The sequence below is a fragment of the Syngnathus leptorhynchus genome, chromosome 5 (assembly GCF_054491065.1).
Source record: "Syngnathus leptorhynchus isolate UIUO chromosome 5, UIUO_Slep, whole genome shotgun sequence".
NCBI lineage: Eukaryota > Metazoa > Chordata > Actinopteri > Syngnathiformes > Syngnathidae > Syngnathus > Syngnathus leptorhynchus.
The window spans coordinates 14867470-14891919 of NC_141199.1; the positions used below are offsets into that span (position 1 = coordinate 14867470).

Here is a 24450-nt window from a genome sequence, read left to right on the forward strand (position 1 = left end):
TCCAGAGATTGGAACATTAAACCTCAGAACTGTGAGACAATTACATGTGCTAACCGCTAGTCTGAAGTGCTAACTGCTAGCCACTGCTCAAAATTAAGACCAACAAATTCTAATTTGCCTGACATTTAATTCCAGTTTCTTACTCTGTACACACAGAGCAACAATGATTCTCAATATTCACACACAAAAAAACAATTTGAGAGGAACACAAAAAAGTCCTCAATCAGATGACAAAACATAAAAAGTCAAAACAAATTATGGAAATTGCATATTAAAATCTTATTTAAAAAAAGAAGACACATTGGATGTATTTTTCCAAAGGCATGACAATGACAGACAAGGCTTTTTTTTTAATTATCTTGAATTATCTTCATAGTTACTTATCAAGACACACACAAAAAAAAACAATTTAAGCTAAAAGTTAAAAACAAAGTGTTGTATTAGTATTTGATATTACACAACTCACAAAAAGTTCCCGATGTGTCTTTTGGGGTGTAATATTTTAAAATATTTAAATCCCACTAATTTATTTCCCTTACTAGGAATAACATGAACAAACCCCTTCTCCCCGTTTGCGGTTCCTGTTGTAGATATTGGCTGGCGCTCAACGACATCGGGGCGAGGCAGGATGTATTCGCCCTAAATCTCACGCAAAGTATGCATAGAGGAAAATATTAACGCTGACCAGCAGGAGCGCGTTCGCACAGCAAAACCTAGACCAGAAGGTGCTCTCGCGGACGCTGGGAACTCTGGGAGTCTCCTGCACGCGGCGGAATGCAGCGGTGCACAATCTCAGGCCGTTAGCGCAAGTCAGCTGACGAGCTGGCTCAGAGTCTGAACACACACGTACACACACAGACACACACAACAGGAAGTTGCGTCATCATTTGGTATGGATGGATGCGTTCTTTCCAATGGAGCCTTAAAATTAGAGGAATAGTTTTGATAAGAACACTTATTAGCATCATTAAAATAGGACGATCACAATAAAACAGGAAATGAGACATATCGCAATGAAAATACAATGAGCCCTCGCTACTTCGCGGTTCGTTTATTGCAGCTTCACTACATCGCGGATTTTTTTTTCCAAATTAAAAAAAAACATTTAAAAGTCATACTAAAACTTTTAAATTGAGGAAACATGTGTCTAACCTTTAAGACAATGTAGTATTGCTCCAAATGTTCGTTTACATTCTTTTAGAAGTCCGTTTTCGCGGATTAGCTTCTTTCCGCTAACTCGTTAGCCTGCCCTTGTTGGTCACCGTACTTCGCGGATTTCACTTATCGCGGGTGGTTTTTCGAACCAATTATCTGCTATAAACGAAGGATTACTGTATTTGTACGTGATGATTTGGAGGCACCTTGGGAACTACGATGGCTGACTGTGGACATTTTCTGTAGAGGGATTTCTCTGGGAGACTCCTCGGTCAGAGTCCACCAGGTCAGGTTCCTCAACTGAAGATCAGAGAAGGGAAATATTTAGGAATACTCTGGATTTGCTCCAATGTAAACATGTATAAGCAATGTCAATAGTAAAGATAAAAGATTGCATTATTCACAATGACTTTTGACTGTGACCTACTTTTTCGAGACAGCATCTGAAATTTCAAAACACCATAGCAATGACAAAGAAGCCACTTTTTCCTTTCAACCGTGATGTTATTGCAGGGTCTAATTTCTACGACTTGTTTCTTTAAAGCAAAGACTGACAGCAAAACCGGAGATGACCACTCGAATTGCATTCCAGTTCTCAAGCCTGGTCAACAGTTTTTTGGCTAGTGACCCAAAGAATGTATTTGCTGTGGCCAAGTAAGTTTCTGGGCTCCTTCATGAATAAAAATGCATGTGAATACTCACTTGTTGCTTTAGAAGCAATTGTACGAAGGAGACTAAAGCCTTTTTTTTTTTTTTTTGCTAAATCACATTCTAAATGGTACTTTGTTTTGTTCAAACTTAATTCACTGGTTGCAGCTTTTGTATATTGGAGATGTTTTAAAACCTCTCCCATGTTTGTATCAGCTTAAAAGGAAGAGTCATTGCGTGAGTCGTGTTCACATTCAGGACAGTCAAGTCAGCAGATCGCAGGCATCCATGAGGTGACAAAAGTTCAACTGTACCGGGAAGCCGTTTGCATGACTCGTTGATTTTTAGATTTAGATAGAAACAGATCAACAACATATGAGCTGGCGGTCAATCACATCAAATATGTCTCCCGTTTGGTGTACCTGCTCGTGGCTGGGCGGCGGCGTTAGCAACGAAACCACAATGACAACGACGGCGCTGAGCCCGCAGAGTAAGATGGCGAAGTGGAGGTAATGGACGCGGCGTAGAACCGCTGGCGCCGAGTCCACCACGCCACACCTGGCAGGGGGGAAGGCGAACTCTAGCACCATCCGGCACACTCCCACCACCAAACCCACCATAAGGCCCCAGAATGCACCCTAACAACACAAACACATTCGGGTACCATTGGATGAATCTCTAAAGCAGAAAATAAGTCAAGAATATCTTTTATTTTTATTACAAGATTCTAAATTTGATTGCATTTTGTGGGATAACACTTAAGACTTTTTTGTGACATCATGAATGGCGGTGGTTCAAACTTGTTTCATTGAGGTAAGTGTTTCAAAAAAGTGGATAGTGTGCCAAGAGCAGGAGTAGGTTACACTTTGGGTGTGTGTTTTCTTTCTCACCATGCAACTCCTGTCACTATTGTCTAAGTTCTCAACCTACGTTTTCACATGTGCAATGACACCGGTTACTTTGGCTGTCTTAAGCCTGCAAAGAATGTCATCGGTGTGGTTTCAATCAGTTATGGGGCCATGAAAACAAACATTAAGAGCAGCACCTGTGTAGCTTAAAAAAAAAAAACAAGTTTTTTTTAAATAGGGTTGGGCAAAAAAATATGTATTTATTTATTTATTTATTTATTTATTTATTTATTTATTTTAAGCGCGCTATTAATTATTATTGAGTTGGTCACGAGATAATTACTGTAAATCGGTTTGGAAATACATGAAGAAGGTTTCATACAAAATAATTACATTTAACAATTTTTAAAAAAAATCATTTAATACATTACTTGATTTTTGAGTTTGTGTTTCAGTACAGTATTTTGCTTTAGCTTTCTTAAAGCGCTCTGTGAATAAAATTGAGTTAAGAGTGTAATATTCCCATGTACAAGCGAGAAAAATAATTGCCAGATCTTGTTTGTTCTCTTCTTTGTTCTCTCTCTCTGTTTGCTGCACAGCAGCATGTGATTGCTTGTTTGCTCACGTCTGACCTTTTACAGCCAGGAGCTAAAGCCCAAAAAAAAAAAAAAAAACCCGAGATATGGGCTCGGCTTGAAATTAAACATGCAATGCGACGAGCAAAACATTGGAGAGGAGGCAAAGGAATTTGGAGACTTGGCTAGTTCTGCAGACACTTTGATTGTTATGTGCTCTTTTGTGATTACAAGAAACACACTAAGGGAGTCGAGGAGAAAAAAAGAAATCAGTCTGTCAGCAAAAAAAAAAAAAAAAAAGCCGACACACCCTCAAGTTGCTTTACAAAAACATCCACTGACTCTCGAGCTCGAGTCGAGCCGGTCTTTACGAGCATTTACTGTTTACTTCCCCGAGTGCACGGCACCTCTTTTATCTTTCCTGTACGACGGTGCAACCCTATAATCTTTTTTTTATTTTATTTTTTCATCTCACGGTAATAAAATTGCACTCTGACACTGTTATCAGACGTGAACACTCACTTTCATTTGCACGGGAGACTGCATTAAATTAGCCTCTGTCCATTCCGACACCAGGAATGAAAACAATATGCTTGAGTGTGCACACACACACACACACACACACACACACACACACACACACACACACACACACACACACACACACACACACACACACACACAGATGATTGAGGAATGTTAGCACTGGGCTGTATCCCATATGAGGCTAATAAAAGTACAGGAAGGGAACACTCCAGAATGCGCGACAAAGAAGTCCGCTTTAGATAGGGATTAAGTTTGTAATGAACTTTGATACGATGCCCATATAAGTGCACGTTATGCAATTGTGTGTGTTCCTTGTTACAGCAAATTCTTTTTCCACGTGTCTTTACACTTGTTAGGTTTTTAAAGTCATCGGCTACAATATGGAGGATTGACACCTTCTGGATGGACGTAATTGCCAGTTGGAGCCTGGTACTGGGTCAATTGGATTATTTTAGGAACAGAGCAAACTGGAAGCATCTTTTTGGTATCACCTGCTCATTGGTCCTCTTCCAGAAGACAGCCAGGGTGAAGACAGCCGTGACAGGCGGCGCTAGGTAGCTGGTTACCGATTGAATATAAACGTATAGTTGGCCACTGTTGGCAGACTGCAAAATGGGAATCCACACCACGCTAACCACCACTAAGATCACTGTCACGATCCTGAGTGGAGAAATGACAATTTAGTAAGATGTGAGTAACAATTGTGATTTTTTTTTTTCTTCTTCTTGCTCCTCATTTTGAATCATTTTATACCTGCCCACCAGTAGCAACTCTCTCTCTGAGGCTCGCGGCCGGTGCTTCTTCCAGATGTCCATGGTGAACAACGTGGAGCTACTGTTGAAGATGGACGTCAGCGATGACATCAGAGCGGCCATAATCACCGATATCATAAGACCACGTAGGCCTATGTCGGACAAATAATTTCAATTAAAACGTAAAGGCCGTGCAACTCTCCATTTGAGGTGTTTTTTTTTTTTTTTTTTTACCGCTTGGCATCAGCTCAATGACAAGTTTGGGGAAGGCAATGTTGGAGCATCCCACTTCGGCGCCACACACTCGTACACACTCCTCGGGGTCGACGCATCCCACTGTGTCTGAAATAGGAGGAGGTCGACCATCCAGGGGTCATTCACACACAAAGACGTGGAACGTGGTAACCAAATATTCTTCTCATTCACAATTCATGTACCTTTGCTCTTATTTCGCTTTCTCTTGAGACGGTACTCAAATTGTTAGTAAATGGTACTTAAAGATAACGCAGCTGGTGTCAACTAACACTGACATTATAAAGCTCCAGCAAGAACCAAAACCAACGATAGGTAACTAGTAATGCAACGTGAAATTAATTGTTTGTGATAAAAAGTCATCTTTGTCTCATTCTTCTGGTGTTCAGCGTTTGAATGATTATTCTCGATGTGTGAATGTTCTCTCACATCCCTTTTATCGATTCATAGATTTGAATGTGAGATTTTTTTTTTTTTACATGCTCCGTTATTTAAAAACTAACTATAATGACAAATACGATTAATAACCTGGGATGTAACAGGCTTGCATGAATGAAGATAAGCACTCAAGGAAATCTAGTAAAAAGCAGCCATTGGAAATGATTCAATGATTAAATCAAGAATCCTAAACATGGCATTTGATCCACTCCACAAGTTTTTATTATTTTTTTTTTATTGTGGCCTAGCAATCTAAACTCTGTTGGCTTTGCACTGATAACACACTGTGAGGATGACAGCATGTTACATCATTTACCCAACAGTTAGATAAGAGTAACTTTTACCGTAATAGGTTAAAACCACCACTTGCACCACATTTTTTTTTTAAACGTCATATTTGTTCTAGATTACCCAGTTGCATGGTTTAACGGGTGAAAACAAGTCTATCTTTCCCCTTCCTAGAAAGAGGGTGGAGTTTGTGCTCCAACGGACAACCGGACACTCCGCCTCTCTCGGTCCCCCGGTATCCAAGCTTCCGTTGCCGGATTCGAGTTTCTCACGCAACCGGCACCTCCACGTTCTCTCTTCGCGGACATCGGATAACTTTTTTTGCTACTTTGACGCAAACTGGATTAATTGAAGTGATTATTGTTGTTTTTTTGCAGATGAGGTTCGTACGTGCCACGTAGACATTAAAAAAAAATTTTTTTTTGAAGGGGGCGCTTTCAAGGAGGTCTGTGGGAGCCGTCACCCTCGGCTGGGCCTCCGGAGTGAACAAAAGGTGTCTCGTCACACTGAGTCACTCGATTTATTTCAACACTCCAATGCAAAAGAGGGGGGTTTATATTCTTTTCCGGAGTGTTGCGTTCTAATCTGACTCATTCATCAACCCGCCTCTCGGTCCTGCCTCCCCCATGTTCGCCGGGTTAGGGTGAAACGATCTACCGGTCCCGTCTCGACTCCCCTCGGGCAGGTGTAAGGCGTGGTTTTGGGCGGGGGCAATTTTTACGCTTACAACACCTTGAGTTGGCGTTAGGAGAAAGTCGTCGAAAAAACGTGTTTGTTTATCCCCTTTTTTCTTTGGACTTTTAATTTCTTCTCAAATGAGAAGATCCACGACGGAGGAGTACGGCTTATGTTTCCATCTTCCCGGTGTGGCTCACGACAGATCCGGAATGAAAGCGGGATAACTTGGGAAGTTTAAACCGGGTCGCCGCGTTTTGAAGTATTTATTATTTCATCGAGGCAATGGCGTTGTCTCAAATCCAATGTTTAGACGACCATCACGTCAACTGGCGTGTTTCCCAAAGCAAACCGGAGTTCTTCTATAGTGAAGACCAGCGGTTGGCTTTGGAGAAGCTCATCACCCAGGGCCGTGGTGCGTTCACGGACTACCTCCGTGAGAAAAACGTGCGGGATTTCCTATCAGAACACGAGTTGGAGCGGATCACCCACACGGCAGAACTTTACCGGCCCGGGCATGAGTATTATCTAAAACCTGAGACCCCCGGTGGACACACGGGGAATACAACCCCGGGATCTGGAGAAGATGGAGCATTAGACGGGCAAGTCTCGCTTCAATACTGGCCGGACCGGTCCGAGGCCTCGGTGGCGGAGTTGGACCTCGGTTGGCCTGAAGCGATCTCGTACCGTGGGGTGACACGCGTGAGCGTGTACACGCAACCCCCCGCTGACGGTCAATCGCACATCAAGGAGGTCGTCCGCAAGAGCATCGCTTCAGCACATAAGGTAGAATTCAGTTCATCAATGGTGGGAAATCAATAAACTTGTGGATAGTTTTCAATTTTTTTTAAAGTGTTCTGACATTTCCTTTTATCCCCTCAGGAGTTGCAACTCATCCTAATTTCTGCTGACTCATGTTTAATTGATATTTGTTTTCTTACTGGATTGTCAAACCTCTAAAATTGATATCCAGGAGAGATTTGACATACTCAGCATTTTTTTATTTTTTTTTAATTGTCAGTGCTAACTGGGTCATCGTGCCTTGTCATCTGCAGAGCTGATACTTTGGTTCTCGCACACGTGTTGCTTTCGCACATGAACTCGTGCCAAAGCATTCAAAAAACAAGACTGGCTAGATCATGCCTGAGCGCATTTAAAAAAAAAAAAATAAAAAAAATTAAAAAACACATGACATCATATCACATGATAGAAGCCCTGAAAGGAAATGCGTCAATGAAAAGTCAGCCTTTAGCCGGGATTAACAAAAGAAGCTTGTTCTTCTTTAATTAAAGACTGGTTTTAACCACTGTGACTACAAAATGGAAACTCAAGTTTCCGAAACCGATACAAAAAAAAAATCCTAATTTTTATCCATTGTAATAAATATTTGCTAATGTGATTTATGTCCGTCTGTGTGCAGGTGATAGCCGTGGTGATGGACGCCTTCACTGACGTGGACATATTCCGAGACCTGCTGGACGCCGCTTACAGACGGAAGGTTCCCGTCTACATAATCATCGACACGGCAGCGGTGTCCCCGTTTCTTTCCATGTGTGGCCGAGCCGATATGCATCGGGGTCATCTAAAGGTAACACGCCTATAAACATACATATGACATGTATGATGATGTTTTCATAAAAGCTGGTGAAACAGATGGCTCCTCTTGATAAGAATATTTTCAAGCAGGACTGAATGGAAAGTATTTCTGCTTGCCCTAATCAACATGGCTACGAGGCAATCCGAATCAGAAATCTCATTTCGGCTGTTAAAAGTCCGACATCGACCTCGCATAGTTCCAATCCAAATGTCGTTAAGTAAGAGAGCGAACCGAAACGTGTCTTCACGTGAATGCCGTGATGAACAAGCAGCGACCTGTCAGTCACCCCTAGGCTACGTTTTGTCCCGATTCATGGCTTCTCCAAGTGAAACTAGTTGAGGCAGTAACAGAAAACGTCTTTGTATGGCAGACTGGAAAGGTAAAAAAAATAATATCAAAATATACTTTCTATGAATTTCCATTGACAAACCATCTGCCCACTTCTCTTTTCAAACTTAACTGTCGTTGTGCTCTTTGTGATATTCCGCCCGCAACAATCACCCACGAGGTAGGTAGCGACTCGCACCGCGCCCTTTTATTAAATCAAAAGACAAACACAACAGGGTGTGTCGACCGAGGATAACACGGTAAACACAACGTTGTCAATGGCGAGTCGGCTAAGTCGAAAAACTCTTTGGTGTCTCTTTCGTCTCAATCATTTTTTTCCACGTGAAAATTGTGTTTAGAATCTTCGCGTGCGCTGCTGCGGCGGCGTGGAGTTCTTCACGCGCTCAGCTCAAAAGGTTCGTGGCTCCCTGAGCCAGAGGTTCCTCCTGGTAGATGGAGACAGAGCCATCTCCGGTTCATACAGGTGAGCTCGACTTAACCATTTTCGAATCAATAAATCTTACTCGGGCAAAGTCTTTCAAGTTAATTTGGTGTTTCTGGCTGTTTTTCTGACCGTTCCAGCTTCACGTGGTCCTCGTCCCGCTTGGACCGTAACCTCATCACAGTGATCACTGGACAAGCCATGGAGACCTTTGACTTCCAGTTTCGGGAACTGTTCCTCCTGTCGCGGAGCGTGTCTCTCAACAAGGTTCCCATGGTGGACGAACCCGTTCCCGACCCGCTCCCTCAGGCCGCCCCTGCTGTGGTGTCAGCCACCATTGCTAAGAAACTCATCAACCCCAAGTACGCCTTGGTTGCCACGGGAACGCACACAAGTACCACGTCTTCAGACCAGAACTCCAGCAACAAGAACTCACAAGTCCCCGTCGGGTTAAAAATCCGTAAGGGACGTCTGAAGGGGCTTTCCGAGGAGCCGCAGATACATCCGGCGTTGGTCAACATGGAGAAAGCCTACCTGATCCCATACCTCCCCACCTGGCCGGACCCGGACCCGCCGAGCGACGTGATAGGTTTCATCAACATCAGGGACGAGAAACTTGCTCATCAGGTTCACTTGCAGAGATCCGAGCGCTTTGCGGTCAGTCAGGCCATTCGGTTCAGCTCTTCGCTGACTCAGCCGAGTCCTACCGAAGTTTCCGGTCAGGAGACGAAGTGCGACGCGCAACCTGCGACCGGTGACGCCTCGGCTCCTAAGAATGCGCCCAACAAGGAGCCGCGGGAAGACGTAACTCCAAATAAAGACGGTGAGGAGGAAACAGATTCCAGAGGGGCCTCGCAGCAGCAACCCGAGACACAACAAACAAACGCCGCCTCTGCAGAACCTCAACCGACGGACAACTCGGCAGAAACTCCAGAGGCGCCGGCAGCGGGAGCTCCCGTCCCTAAACGCCGAACGCTGCACTTAGTCATAGACCCCTCCCCCTCAAACCAGCCCATCGAAACACAGGTCACTCTTGTTAAAATCGACGACACGGCCATCGCCCCGCCCGGCCTGGCCGCCTCCAAGGAAGAGGGAGCCGACTCGGGCAGCAACGACAACGGCAGCCAGGACAGCACCAAGGTCATGTGCGACCGAGCGGGCGCCGAAGCCCCGTCCAGCGCTTCCACCGTGTCCGAGGAAGAGTATTACGACTGCTCCCAGCAGCAGCGGCCCGCCGACCCGCTGGCCGACAGGGTGAGCACGGGGTCCGGCCGTGGCCACCGGATAATAAACGGCGTCAACGTGATGGCCCGCCTCTCTCAGAGCATGCTGGACCTGCGGGAGCCCCCAACCCAGACGGAGGACAGCGCCGCGCTCATCCGCCAGTCGCAGGAGCTCCGCAGGAAGGGCTACGGATCACCTCACCGGCGCTTAGGACAGGTGAGACGATTTCCCCTTCCTACAATTTGCCTCCAACGAGGGTTTGTTCGCCACACGGCTACGTTAGCTACGCGCGGTCACATGACATATGGTAGGATTCCCAAAATTACATCACGTACCGAATTTGTACCTTTAGTCATCGGTGTCTCACGTTTTTTTTTTTTTTTTTTTACAATACAGCAGACGTTATACGGGTTGTTTTCATTGATTGAAAGGAATGGAAAGTGCTACTGAAGTGAAGAATAGGGATGTCTGCGCTAACCTGGGTAGAGAGCGCGGCTGATCATGCCCGGGAGGACGATGAAGATGAAGGGCAGCATCTTCAGATAGGCAGCCAGAATGGACGCTCCCTTCACGTGGCTCATGTTTTTGGCGGAAAGGGATCGTTGGACAATCACCTGCGAACGCCGACAAATATGAACGTTATTATTTTTCTGGACTGTTCACTCAGCAGCAGAAACGCATACACAGGGTGAGATTCAAAGCCAGAACCTCAAACCTGACTTGAATGTCAGAGAATGAAAGTATTATGGGACCAAGTATTAGTCCAGGTGGTACACCAGGTGATGCGCCGGATGACGGCTGTCGCTAACACGGCCTTCCTATCTTTGCGTAGTTGTTCTCCTCATCGAGATCTCCCGGTCGCGATGGGAGGCTGAGAGGCACAAAAGTCGTCATCGCCAAACCGGGGAGCTTCCATCGCCCTCAGCGAGCCATCAACCCCGTGATCGGAGGTCATCGCTACTGGCACGGACAAACGCTACAGCCGGACGCCGCCCTCGTGCGAGGCGAAACACGATCCAGCCGCTCGCCGCGCCGCCACAGCCCGGGCTACAGGAAGGGGGCTAACACTTCCTCGCCACTGCGGGCAGCCAATCCTACTGGAGGAATCGCACCTCTGTCCAAGCTGAACAATTTGAAACATTTAAAGGTACGAGGTGGAACCTCACAGAAGAAAATGTCTCAAAACAGCAGCAACAAGGCCTCCAGGTAGAAATGATAGCCAGGAATGCTTGAGGTGCTTTTAACGTGGGCGGTGCTTACTGTAATAATAGAAATCTCGTTTTAATCGTCCGACTCAGACCATCTGTAGATTTACATATCGCGAGCGAACCAAATTACACTCGAGATGAAGTGTAAATGTATGCTAGGATATCTTTGACTGGATTAATACTTAACAAGTTTGACAAATGACCTTCATTTTACTTGAGCCCCTTGACACCTTCAGATTTTTGCACTGTCCATCTTTTTACTTACCGAACTCAATCATTTGTGTCGCGAGTCAAGTCTACGAACTTTCGGGTTCCTATGCTGAAATCACTGGGATTGGTCACTGACATGTAAGGGGCGGGGCTTGTTGTTGACAACATTTGCCTTGTACAGATATACTGCGGTGTTTAATCTGATGTGGGACCAAAAGTGAATGCTGTGAATAAAACCGATTCGTGCTAAAATTTTGCCTTTTGTCGCATCTCGAAAAAAAAAAAAAAAAAAAAGCTTACTAGGTTGATTAAAGTTTGAAGTTTATCTTCAGTACCTGATCAGTGCACCAGTACCAGGTCGCCAGAATGGTGAGCCCCAGCGTCATGCCAGGCCAGGGCAGGTCTCCGGTAACGGCGTCCCGGAACAGATGCATGGCGTCCTGTCGAGGCAGGTGGCAGGTACTGTTGGGTATGATCTTACTCGGTACCGCCATGCTGTACACTTTCTCCAGGTTACTGTAGCCGCCGATCTTGTTGAACGCTGTGGACGACGACCACGTGTTGATTATTCGAATATATTCCCGTGACCGTCTGGGATACACGTACCCATGATGGTGAGAATAATCGCTCCTACGATCATCACCAGTGTTTGCAGAGTGTCAGTGTAGATGACAGCCGCAAGACCACCTGTGAGGAAGTTAGCATGAGCCGCCATATTGGTCAGGGCAACACGGCTAAACAGAGCTAGGAACCTAAATGTTATCGTGAAAATATCTTTTTATTTGGATTTTTCAATTGTATCTCTATGTTGTTAAGTAAAAGTTATCTGTTGTTTTGTTGGAATTTTGGTCCGAAGCAGAACCGCTGTGAAAGAGAAAAGCTAGCAATGACATTAGCCATCTTGAGTTGATGCATTAGACTTCATTAGATTGTACCAAATGAAGTGTCACAGCACATTTTCATTCTAACCCCCAGTATAATTTACAACCATCTGTAAAAAGCATCCATCTTTACTCTAGTGTGTTTATATGACCGACTTGGCCCCGGTTAGAGCAAAGTAATGACCGTCATCAGTCAGCGTAGTTTCCGCGTGTGTCTGTGAATGTAATTTCGACCCGTTTTGCGTACCGGCGATAGTGTAAAGCGCTGTCACCACCAGCATGAGGACAGTGGACAGGTAGAGATTCCATCCTAGACACACTTGGACAAAGAGGGCTCCCGAGTAGAGGTCAGTCTAGTTGCAAGGGAATGAATAAGTATCACTTTTTTGCCAACTGGGTCATTGTGTGTCTTTTTTTTTTGTGTGTGTCGTACTGATATCTTTGTGAAGACGGATAGAAGCAGTGAGAGGACAGCCAGGTAGGTTCGAATCCTCTCGCCTCCAAAACGTCGACCCAGATACTCGGGCATTGTCACGATCTGAAGAAACACATTTGTGTGACATGCTGATGGACATAAATGTGTCATTGGCGTTTCCTTCTCTTCTGAAATTAATTATGACGCTGAATGATGCGTAGTGGAGTCGTGTGGCACCCTGCTGGGGAATTTTCAAGGCGGGGAATGCGTGTAAAGACAATGACTCTTTTGGTACCTTAAAATACCTGCTGAACCAGCCGTGACAAGCAGAGCTGTGTGTGTGTGTGTGTGTGTGTGTGTGTGTGTGTGTGTGTGTGTGTGTGTGTGTGTGTGTGTGTGTGTGTGTGTGTGTGTGTGTGTGTCTGTGTGCAAGCTAACCCCTGAGGAGATGTAGACAGGAACAAACACCCAGGCCAGAGCCAGCAACACATAAGTGGCCTGAGAAAAAGGGAGAAGCAGAGCGGAGTTCAACATATATGACACAAATAATATATAATTATATGTGATGTAAATGAGATTTATATTAGCAGTGAAATGTGTTGACTGAAAGTGGATCATCATTGTCAAATTATTTTTTCCAGTCACACATTATGTAAGATGTTTTGTAAATACTAACAGCACAATTTCTGCTTTGGTTTATGCACGGATGAGCATGTCTACTCACATTCCATTCAAAGCCTGCGACAGCGATGCCCCCAGCAGCTCCCGTCCCGGCCAGACCGATAAAAAGACCCGAGCCCTCTGAGCTGGCAAACAGCGAAGCCCCAATCTGGAAAATTTGACTGCTGTAAACGATTGTAGTTCATGACAAGACAATTTTATAATCAAAGTCAATTGGAGTTCATTATAGGACCTGAAAATGATAATAATAATTGTTTGAAATAATACTTCACCAGTCTAATGCAATTTTAACTCCAGAAAAGACTAGATATTTAGATTATTATATTATATTATATTATACTATATTATATTATACTATATTATATTACGATATTTTCTTTTACAATAAACATATATATAGTTTAATCACAGTTGGATTGTAGTTCAGCAGAATTATTATTTCCCCCAATCACATTAAATCATGCTATAGAAGTACTTTGTACAATACAATATAATGGTAACCCAAAACGATTATGACTTCATTTTAAAATATGCTTTTGAAAAAAATCAACATTATTATACTCCAAACTTTGTTACTACAATTTAGTATAACTTCATCGTTAAATCGTCATTGCAAATATTGTTTTTGAATTCAGACCTTTAGCAACAATTATGTGAAAAATGATTTAGGAGAACTCACCGGCCACCAGGCCATATCTCGCCCTGCCAAGAAGTAGCCACTCAACGTATTTCTGCTCACCCTGCATGATGACTGACATGCACACACACACACACACACACACACACACACACACACACATAAAACACACACAATCATTTTTTTTGTATCTGAAAGCATCTTTGCGACTTACCCAGATTCCTACGGCCAGGTTGAGAAGGAAATAGGTAACGATGACGATGATGTCAGAGAAACTGAAGGATTGAGACAGCGCGTAAAAGTTGGTGGTAGAATTGGACATCCTTACACACTTGTAGAATATCTCAAAGTCAACCTAGAAGGACACTTGCATCCCCCATTAAGACCTCACACCCTCTTTTTCGTAAGTCCTTGAAGAAGGCATCAGTTACAGACTCCTCAGTTGAGACATCTACAGCAAAGTAAGGCGGAAAGTCAAAATGTGTGACCACGTGTGTGTGTGTGTCTGTATATCTGTGTATAATGTGTAAAGAGAGCCCCCCCCCCCCCCCCACACACACACACGTAAAGGGATTAAACACATCACCTTAATGTTGCGTGCATACACACTTAGGTAATGGAGTGTATTCTAAATGAGTGTGGAGTAAAGCAGATGTCAATGTGGACTGTAGTCTACACACACACACACACACACACACACACACACACACACACACACACACACACACACACACACACACACACACACACTGATAGTCAATCATTGGCTGTGTGAATCATTAGCGAATCATTAGTGTCTAAACACACAAACATGTGCTGTTAAGTGTCAAGTGGAGTTAGACCAGGTATCAAATGACGGCCTTATGTCAGTGTATCGGGTACTCATTAAGGCTGCAGATACCAGCCATCGATACTTATAAAAAAGGATGCTGGAACAGTGTTCATTTGCCCAGTAAAACTGAAATATTTTCGATTGTAATTATGAATGCAAATCCAAAGGGAAGCTTGGCACCAGAGTCAACACGAGTGTAAGACCTTGCATCCAGATCAATGATGTGATATTAACTCTGCATCACAACCCCTCCCTGGCCTGTTTTTCCGAACCGAGGAGCAGATGGCGGTGACAGGTGCGCCATCATCATTAATCTCTTTTACACACACATGGAGCAACAAAGTGTAGAAAGTGATGATCGATTCCCCTGACAGGGCAAAGTTTTGATTTTAATTCTTCAGTATGTGTAGATTTGTATTTTTCTTAGGTAAAATATTAACCCAACGTGCTGGGTGAATCTCAATGTTTCTATTTGATTTTTTATTTTATTTTATTTTCCCACAAGCAAAGTCTGGAGAGTGTTGGCAGGCTGAGCTCTCTGTGAAACTAACTCCAAATTTTATTTCTATTTTGTGAAAAGTGGCTTTTTAATTCATTTATTGTATTTTGATAGAACTTCAATGGATTTTCAATGCAACGTTCCATAAAATGGACAGTTTTTCTTGAGAAGAGCGCCCTCTGTTGGTCAGTTAATCTCTCTTGCACAATAACCCGGAAAAGAAAAGAGGACAACCAATCAGAGGCCTGATAGCTTCACCTACCCGGAAACGGAGCACCACAACTTAAAAATGCCGGGAAAACATTTTCGTCGGGGCTGATCTTGATGTTGTATACTTTCCCCCCTAAAATTAAACACATATTTCTTATATTTTGTACCGAAGCAGTCATGGATGAATATGACGAAATGTTTGAGATTGAGGACCACTTTGAGGAGCAGTTCGCCGACGAACTGGATGCGTTGGCTCAGTTGGAAAGTGAGGACATAAACAAGGCTTGTATACTGTCAAATTTTTGAAAACTCAAATTGTTTTCATTAAAGTAAAGTCATTTTTTTGTTCTACTTTCATGTCACATATAACCTTACTCTTTTTCTTGTTCTTCCACTGTCAGCTGCATTTTCACTTTGTCAGTTTGTTTTGTAGCACCTTTCGACATTTTATATTATTTCCAAAAAATTAATAAAGCAACCAGTCTATCCGTATAAATACCTAATTGGTTATCTAGTTATTTTGCACAGAGCTTTGTATTCTACTCCACTCTAATAATTTTTTTTGCCTTTTTAGAGGAATCCCCCAAGCCTGCAAAGCGTCAGAGACGAAGATCAAATGATGACGTCTCTCACATCAATTACCAGAAATTGACTGGTCAGCAAATCAGTGAGTTTCCATTGCACGATGACTGTTTAATTCTGTTCCAGATGGCACATTTACACTTTGACCTTTGTATTTTTCTTCTTTTTTTTTCCTCCCCCTGCCTTCCACAAGCTCCAAATTCCAAGTGTCACAAACAGGACACCGGTGTGGTGAAGCGGCTTTTTAACTCTGCGCAGTGCGATGGCATCACACCGCCGTCTTCTCCGGAACACTATGAACAATCTCACACAGCCGCGTAGGAGAACTAAAATCATTCACTCTTAATCTAAAAATCATATTCATGCATCCATTTCTGTAGACGTTAGCGTCAGAGATGAGCTGGCGCATTTCCCAGCTCACTGTGAGCAATTAAAGATCAAAAAATCAAACTTTTTGCCTTCCAGGTCTTCCTCGGATGCTGCTCTGGATATCAGTGGATTCGAAACTATCCCAGTCTCTCCCAGGCAACCTGTTGCCTTGGCAACGCGGTCATATGTGCATAGAAGACCCCCACTGGAAGGCGAGTACATCACCGTCACCGACTCGTCGGGGACACGCGTCTATCTTCGCCAGAAGGACACCGAAGCAGAGAAAGTGAGCTGAAGCAGGACTACAAAATATAAATCGTAATTTACTCCAGTTTAGTAAATGAGGTTGTTTGGGTTCAAGGTGGCAGACTCCAGACTGGTACCAGACTCTCAGGGTTCTTTGGGGCTACTCGCTGTGCCAATTAGTGTGCTGAGAGAGCAAGCGGCAGACCGAGTGAGTAGATTACCCATTGATTTTGGCGTTATGATGATGAGAAACAAAACGTTTCGATGCACAGAATTTTTTTCCCTCTTATCCATTTGCATTGTCCACACATTAGGGGGGGAAAAAATTGACATGACTCTACTTTTTAAACTACAGCGCCACCAGCAGGTTGTGGAGGAGACACAGCGCCTCACGGAGCTGCTAGCCAGGTACTTTTTTTTTTTTTTTTTTTTTTTTTATATAAACCTTGCTTCCTTTTCCACATGCTTGATTCTCTGCGTTTGATTTGAATGTTGTATCGTATTCCAGCAGTGCGAACGATGTTTCGGTTGAGGAGGAAGAGAACAAAGAGGTTGATCCGGAAGACTCTGAGGGTCGACGCTTCCGACTCTGGGTTGATAGATTTTCTCCCCGGCACTACACCGAGCTGCTTAGTGATGATGTACGACATACAATGGAAACTCTCAGACTATGAGTGACTGTATGTTATATATATTTATTTTTATTTTTTTTACAGTTTACCAACCGTTGTCTGCTGAAGTGGCTGAAGCTGTGGGACACCGTGGTTTTCGGAAAAGAGAGAGTGTCTCGCCCGGCGAGGTCCGACAGACAAGCCCCCGTGCAAACTTTGTTCAAAACCAATCAAGCCAATCAGAATCCAAATCGATTTAAGAGCAAGATGGAGATGACAGAGGAGATTCTGGAGGCTGAATTGGACCAGTACAAACGGCCCAAATTTAAGGTTATCGAGACACTACAATAAGGTGAATTTCAAGAAGTCATCAATTCCAATAACTCTCTCTAGGTGGCATTGTTGTCCGGTCCGCCGGGTTTGGGGAAGACCACCTTGGCTCATGTTATCGCAAAGCATGCTGGCTACAATGTTGTGGAAATCAACGCCAGGTTAGAGAGTCAGCGACAAGGCCAACCTTTCGAGTACTCAAAGCGCTGACTTTGCTGTCGTGCAGTGACGATCGCAGCGCAGAGGTGTTCCAGAAACGCATCGACTCGGCGACGCAGATGAAGTCCGTTTTAGGAGCGAGCGAGAGGCCAAACTGCCTCATCATCGACGAAATTGACGGCGCCCCGGCAGTACGTGTTCGACTACCGCCCTACTAAAAAAACATATTCAATGATTCACAAAAAAAAAAAAACAACGATGGATATTTTGGGGCGGGTTTTCTGCGCAGGCTGCCATCAACGTTCTGTTAGCAACCCTGAATCGGAAAGACGGACACAGCGGTGAGGCCGGCGCCGATTCTACCAAGAAGAAAAAAAAGAAAGAGTCCATTCTGCTACGGCCTATTATCTGCATCTGTAACGACCTGTAAAATTTTTTTTATAATTCTCTTACATTGAAACAGCAGCATGAAGCCAGAAGCATGTTTTGATTATATCTACTTTTTTTTTTTTTCTGTGTGTCAGTTACGTTCCAGCTCTCAGATTGCTGAGGCAGCAGGCCTTTCTACTGTCGTTCCCCCAGACTCAAACTTCCCGTCTAGCTCAGAGACTGGCCGAGGTACACGCCATACGCACATGTCAAGTTGCTTCACGCATAAAAAGCCTCAAACGTATGTTTTTTGCAGATCTCACTCCGGCAAGGGATGAAAGTTGACACGGGCACGCTGATGCTACTGTGTGAGAAAACAGACAACGACATCAGGTCTTGCATTAACACACTTCAGGTAAAGAGGCCAAACGTCTCATTGCTGAGCTTTGAAGGAATATTAATGCTGTATTTTAAAGTTCGGTACTGTCGTGTTTTCCTGTTGTGGAAAAAAAAAAAAAAAACATGTTACAAATATTATTGTGTAGTAAAACCGATTTAATGACATTTTTGGTTTTATTTGAATGGCAAAAGATGATTTGAGATGTAAGCGTGGTTATAGAAGAAATTCAACTTGTAAACCAAGACACCACTGTTTTGTTTTTTGCTTTTTTTCCCAGTTCCTTTTCGGCCGTGGCCACAAGCAGCTCAACAGCAGGATCGTCCAGAGTGTGTCTGTGGGCCAGAAGGACCAAAATAAAGGATTGTTCTATCTGTGGCAGGAGATCTTCCAGTTGCCACGTGCTAAACGGTACAGTAGCTCCATTCAAACTATGAGCAGTGCACCACACCAATCCAAAATAAAAATGAAAAACATACCATTAATATGAAACGGAATTGAAATGTTCTCAAATCTGATCCCTTGTATGGATCTTAATCAAAATGTATTTCAGTTGCCCGACACCGCCCAAATTGCGGACTTAACAGAACGGACCTATTTCTTCAGAAAACGTATCGGTGAGCGCTTCGAAGAAGTCCCTGGTTCAGGAGGCGGCAGTCAGAGGTTCCAGCACATTCTTGACTTGGCCACATCTAGTGGAGAGTATGAAAAAGTTTCTCAGGTAATAAACCTTGCCATATTACGCAACATTTTCCTGCAGCGGTAGCATCCCGAGATCACCGTATCTTCCCTCAGGGTTTATACGACAACTTCCTATCCATGAGAGTCCGCGATCCCAACTTGCAGAATGTGTGCGAGGCTCTGGACTGGATGGTTTTTTTCGACGGGCTCAATCGAGTCATCCTGCACGGGCAGAATTTCACTCTCATGAAGTATCTCCCCTTCCTGTCCGTGGCTTATCACTTCCTGTTTGCGCACCCTCACGTGCCGCGCATCAGCTATCCACATAGCCACCAGGAGGTGAATCGCAACTCTTGAATACACGCGTACAAAGATCTGCTTGGAACACTCGGGCCTAGTAGACTACTGTATTGATGACTGAGAACCGGTGAATCGGTGTTTTGTTTTCCGCAGGCGAGCACTCTTCTCCAGAGTTGCAGGAACGCTCTGTCCACCATGTTGTCCGACGTTCCGGCTCGCATCAAGACCAGGATCGGCCATCTCAATCTCACCCTGGACATTCTCACGCTGCTACTCGGTATCATCTGTCCCAAGCTTCGCCCCGTTCGTAGAAATACCCTCAAGCTCTTCTTAAGTCATGACCCCCATGACAAGATATAGATCAATAAAATCTGGCATGTCGTCCAGGTCAACCCGCAGCTGTTCAGTTGCAGAGAAAAGGAGCAGATGAGCGAGCTGATCGACACCATGTTGGCGTACAACCTCTCGTACCGGCAGGACCGTACCCCCGAGGGGCAGTACACGTACATCCTGGAGCCGTGAGTACACGCGCCGGGGTTACAATACAATTTTCATTGTAGTTTGTTTTTTTGCTGCTTTGAATTTATTTTTAATTTTGGTTAGTTTTGAGATCTATCTATCTATCTATCTATCTATCTATCTATCTATCTATCTATCTATCTATCTATCTATCTATCTATCTATCTATCTATCTATCTATCTATCTATCTATCTATCTATCTATCTATCTATCTATCTATCTATCTATCTATCTATCTATTTACATTTGGCTTGCATAGTTTTGATTTTTCTGAAATGCTTTTTTTTTTAATGTATTTGTTTTTAATATTAGTTGTATTTTTTTTATATATTGTAAGATGAAAACGGGTCACTTGGTATTTTGGAGTGAAGTAGTAGTGAGTTACGCGGCAGGACAACAACATTGATGAAAACATGCGATAGATAACACACCATTACAGAAATGAATGTGATAATTATAAGCTCGAAGCAGGAATGATTTGAGTGCATGGAGATTGGGGGGGGGGGGGGGGGGTTCGAGAGAAAATGCTAAGAGGATTGTGGTTTCAAAAAAATGATTAAATGCAGGTTTGGTTTTAGACGTACTGCATAACCCATGAAATGTGAAGACTCGTTTGTCCCCTCAAGACTGTAAACGAGTTGCTCTTACTGTGGCTGCTTGCGTCGGCAGGCGTGTGGAAGATGTGGCGAGGTTCTCGGGCCTGCCTCTGCGTCGCCAGTTGACCTATCAGGCCAAGCAAACCATCAGCAGGGAGATGGAGCAGGAGAAGATGAGGAGGGCTGAGCAGCTGATGTTACAGCGGAACCCCACAGTGGTGATACTTTTTAATAATTATTATTATTAGATTTTTTGCCTCTGAATCAGTCCCACCCAAAAAAAAACCAATATTGGATGATTAAATTGGCCAGATGATTCATTGTTCTTCTATTTTTACTCCTTTATAACAAGTTAGTTACTATTTATATTTTGTGTGTGGCATGCAGAAAGAGTTGGAGAAAGCAAGTGCTGCTCCCAAACCAAGCAGGAACCATCATCAGAGGCTGGAAAACATTGTCAAGCAGACTTCAGTAGAGCCCAGGGTGAGATGCTATTTTATTTTATGTGTAGATTTCAGCGGCTGCCTTTAGGTGGTGCTAGTGAGTAGCATTGCTTGTCGTTTTAAATAGAAATGAGGACAATTGGACCCAACCGGGATTTAGTCCCTCATGTTGGAACTTAAATTGGGATGGTGACACATCAAGCATTTATTGACCTTCATTTAGGTCATTTTGGATTTGAGACTGATTTAGCAACTGCTAGTTAGTTTTCAGTGCGTCCTCGAGTCAGTCGAAACAAATATGGCAAAAAAGTGGTTTGAAATTGCAAAGTTCCCCTTGAACCTCTCAATGCTTTTGCGTCCTGATAGCAAGCGACGGACTTTTTCGGCCGCCCTGTCGCACCCAAACAGACGACCGCGACGACCGCCTCAGACACAGGTACCTCCAACAAATTTGTCGTTCCTCAGAAAATAAAACAGTGGCGATCATTTTACTGACATCTGATAAAAAAAATCATGATGTGAAATTTTAAAATTTCCATCCTTTCTTCGATCGTGCTCTTGAAATTTTATTCTCTCTCCGCAGGCCAGAAGTGTATCGTGCTCGCCATGGGCAAGGCGGTAGGCAACAGCGACGTGTGGTTCCGCTTCAACGAGGGAATGTCCAACGCCGTGCGTCGGAACGTTTACATCCGGGAACTTTTGTAGCACAGCTCCCTCCTCTCAACCACCACCACCCAAAAAAAAAAACGGTTTTGTTTTGTTAAATTCTAAACAGTCTTTATTTTTGATTGACAGTGTAAAGAGACAATAAAAACAAACATCTAAAAGCTACCCGCTGCTGTGCATGCACGTACGCACACATTCACCACACACACACACGGCAGTTCTTACACAAGAGCATGAAAAAAAAATCCAAATAAATAAATAGTCATAGTGTGAGTTGAGTGAGTGTGTGTGCTCTGTGTGTGTTTTTAGTGCAGTGTGTGTGGGTGTGCGCGCACATTATACGTGGTGCATCCGTGCATTGACTGTGGAGATGTATTTCGATGCCATCATCAGAGGATCACGCACTTCCCCTTCTCCACCCAAGGATTGGCTCTCATCAGCTCCGGGTTCAGAAAAGGGTCTTCGCACACGCAACTCTCGATCCACTTCACCAACCTGAAGAAGAAGAAGACGCACTTGATGATCAAGAACATGGGTGGGCAACTCTATTACTCCTTTTATTTGACCATCAGTTGTTTTTAAAGTAGTAGCATAAATGGGCACTTGAGAAAAAAAAAAATTCATTTCCTCAGATGATCATTTTCAATCCTTTTAAATTACTACCACCTTTTAAAAACAACTCAAACTCACTCAGTGACTGTGATGGAAGACTTCTCCCTGTTGATGGCGAGCTGATACTGAAGCGATTCCACTTCCCTCCGCATCTGGGGAACGTCTAAATCGTCCATAGTCGATATTAGTGATACTACAAGAACAAGAAAATGGAAAGTGTTATCGAAGCTGCCATTCTTCAAATAGATCCAGTCTTCAAGTACTACATGGTCTTTTTATTTTTATTTTTTATTATTAATTCAAATTCTTAATTTTAATATTTTTTATTCAACTGATTATACATGGGTCAGGTACGTAGAGTTCCCAATTGGTTATTCCGTCTCTGCTCAATGTCCAATACCAGGTCATTGAACGTTTGGGTTCTACCAAAGAATCAAATATTATAGTGATCTTAATGTTATACATCATTAAATCTTCATATAACGCCTCTGTTCTTGTGTGCCCCGCCCTGCCAAGATGCTGCTCATAAAGCCGGAAGAGGACGCTTGAGACCCCCGCTGAGGATTCCGTCGATCACGGCTCTCTTTCCCACAAACACATCCCCCCCCCCCCTCATCTGTTTAATGGATCTCGTAAGTAGGTCGACTGTCGTCCTCCGTCAGCATCCGCCCCGGTTAGCGCTTCACCAAAAAAGAGATTCCGATGTCAATTTATTCGAGATCGGCTCAACATTTTGCTTGAAAAGTGACACGGGTGGTTGTTGAAGGAAAAAGCATTCGCGCATCGGGGCCTACCGGAAAGTCCGCCGGGTTGATCAAGAGCCGATGGCGGGCGAAGGATGACGCTGTGTGGTCGGTAATGAGCTCCGACGTCGCCCTGCTTATATATAGTCCTGCTAACAGCGAAGATGTGGATGAAGAGGATGCGGCGATTGCGCGACTGGATGCGGGAGGATTTTAGGGGCGTGGCGGCCGCCTGCTTTGCCAGGCAAAGCGTGCGCGCGCACCTACATGCAAACGTGCGGCGCGCGCACGCAAATGAGGACAGTGAATCAGGTCGTTCTGTGAGGTTTGATTTTATTGACGATATCAATACAGGGAAACAAAAAGGCATTTAAAACATTTGATTATATCTTTGACAATGAATTTTTAAATACATATCCAAAATCACACTTTGTTCTGTTGCTCCCAGGCTCAGCTTTTTTATTTGTTTTAACAGTGAACGAGTCAACACGTTTGCAATGACATAAAACTTGCACAGGCGTTTTTTAGAAATACTCAAATATTCTCCACACCAATAATAAGTGGCAGAAGTGTGGGAGCCCAATGCTAGTTTTCTTTTCCAACATTCAGCAGTGGAGAGCGCTGCCACCTGTGGTTCAAGATGGGAGGGGAAAAAAAAAAAAGAAATTAGTACCGTTATTTTAACTAATGCTATTCTACAACATCAAGTTTAGAAGCCTCAGTTCAAAATTTTAGAATCATAAGCTGAAACGCAGCTGTCATAGTAGGTGTCAGAAAAATAATATTGGTCATCACTGGCTGATAAGGGGCCCACTGACAGTTAAATTAAAAACTCACCAGCTCTCTCATGCTATCAAGTGAAATGCGTCCTCAACTCAGGCCAGTCTCAACCTTGTGTAAGAAAAACAGAAATATGGTGACTACTACTAAAAAAAAAACCACATTTTAATGATCAACAATGGTAATGAAGCCTCAGGATGAAAATTTAGAATCACAAGCTGAAGTTCAGCTGTCATAGTAGGTGTCAGAAAAGATTATTGATTTGTCATCATCGGCTGAAGAATCCATAAACTGTACAAATTAAAACCTCACCGTGTTTCGCATCAAGCCAGAAATGCGTCCTCACTCAGACCAAACTTTTACTTCATGACGTGTTGTATAAAATAGCTTAAAAATTGTTTAAGCGATTTTGATACAACTTGGCTCTTTTTCGCGCACATGTCTAAAGGCCACACGTTGTCGAGCGTGGAAACGTGTCAAGAAACAAAAAAAACCTCATGTTTTCTTTTTCTGTAGCGTACAAATTTTGAACGCAAACAAGAAACTATTGGGATTATCTTTTCCATTATTTGTTATTAAAGAAATTATCTGAGAGGTAAGTGAATGCACGGCAACGTGCTTGTCCATCGCAGCAGGGAAGGAAAGAGAGAGGAAGCGGAAATAGAAATATGGTTGGAAAAACCCAACCGGAAGCGGAAGTGACGAT

At 43.7% G+C, this 24450-nt stretch overlaps 4 protein-coding genes, 1 long non-coding RNA gene and 2 other non-coding genes across 7 annotated transcripts; 2 read left to right on the plus strand and 5 right to left on the minus strand.

The window, feature by feature from the left end:
• Positions 1–124: 124 nt before the first annotated feature.
• slc5a10 (solute carrier family 5 member 10) lies at positions 125–14121 on the minus strand. Its single transcript, XM_085911110.1, has 15 exons — positions 14014–14121; positions 13842–13913; positions 13206–13310; positions 12920–12979; positions 12500–12604; positions 12314–12419; positions 11792–11872; positions 11521–11726; positions 10246–10381; positions 4759–4866; positions 4526–4676; positions 4264–4432; positions 2226–2441; positions 1362–1455; positions 125–834 (listed from the first exon to the last, which is right to left on the minus strand). Exons 1-15 carry the CDS (start codon positions 14119–14121, stop codon positions 647–649), a joined length of 1905 nt encoding a protein of 634 aa, XP_085767236.1. The 3' UTR covers positions 125–646.
• On the plus strand, positions 5678–11437 carry sack1gb (scaffolding CK1 anchoring protein Gb). Its single transcript, XM_085911106.1, has 5 exons — positions 5678–6963; positions 7598–7765; positions 8461–8585; positions 8684–9983; positions 10600–11437. Exons 1-5 carry the CDS (start codon positions 6463–6465, stop codon positions 10975–10977), a joined length of 2472 nt encoding a protein of 823 aa, XP_085767232.1. The 5' UTR covers positions 5678–6462; the 3' UTR covers positions 10978–11437.
• Positions 14122–15363: 1242 nt separating the features above from the next.
• chtf18 (CTF18, chromosome transmission fidelity factor 18 homolog (S. cerevisiae)) lies at positions 15364–21877 on the plus strand. Its single transcript, XM_085912912.1, has 22 exons — positions 15364–15605; positions 15915–16007; positions 16116–16239; positions 16388–16577; positions 16653–16745; positions 16893–16945; positions 17046–17178; positions 17254–17478; positions 17542–17639; positions 17705–17828; positions 17927–18063; positions 18162–18255; positions 18323–18421; positions 18684–18814; positions 19010–19124; positions 19199–19423; positions 19538–19687; positions 19772–19902; positions 20574–20718; positions 20888–20983; positions 21310–21379; positions 21527–21877. Exons 1-22 carry the CDS (start codon positions 15455–15457, stop codon positions 21646–21648), a joined length of 2799 nt encoding a protein of 932 aa, XP_085769038.1. The 5' UTR covers positions 15364–15454; the 3' UTR covers positions 21649–21877.
• LOC147057175 (guanine nucleotide-binding protein G(I)/G(S)/G(O) subunit gamma-13-like) lies at positions 21465–23183 on the minus strand. Its single transcript, XM_085912913.1, has 3 exons — positions 23016–23183; positions 22300–22414; positions 21465–22104 (listed from the first exon to the last, which is right to left on the minus strand). The coding sequence occupies exons 2-3, from the start codon at positions 22395–22397 to the stop codon at positions 21999–22001; spliced, it is 204 nt and encodes a 67-aa protein (XP_085769039.1). The 5' UTR covers positions 22398–22414; positions 23016–23183; the 3' UTR covers positions 21465–21998.
• A 97-nt stretch (positions 23184–23280) lies between these two features.
• On the minus strand, positions 23281–24394 carry LOC147057176 (uncharacterized). Its single transcript, XR_015066120.1, has 3 exons — positions 24057–24394; positions 23802–23855; positions 23281–23592 (listed from the first exon to the last, which is right to left on the minus strand). It is a non-coding gene; the product is annotated as an uncharacterized LOC147057176 (long non-coding RNA).
• LOC147057177 (small nucleolar RNA SNORD60) lies at positions 23678–23764 on the minus strand. The gene has a single exon (XR_015066287.1). It is a non-coding gene; the product is annotated as a small nucleolar RNA SNORD60 (small nucleolar RNA).
• Positions 23932–24021, minus strand: LOC147057178 (small nucleolar RNA SNORD60). The gene has a single exon (XR_015066288.1). It is a non-coding gene; the product is annotated as a small nucleolar RNA SNORD60 (small nucleolar RNA).
• Positions 24395–24450: the final 56 nt, after the last annotated feature.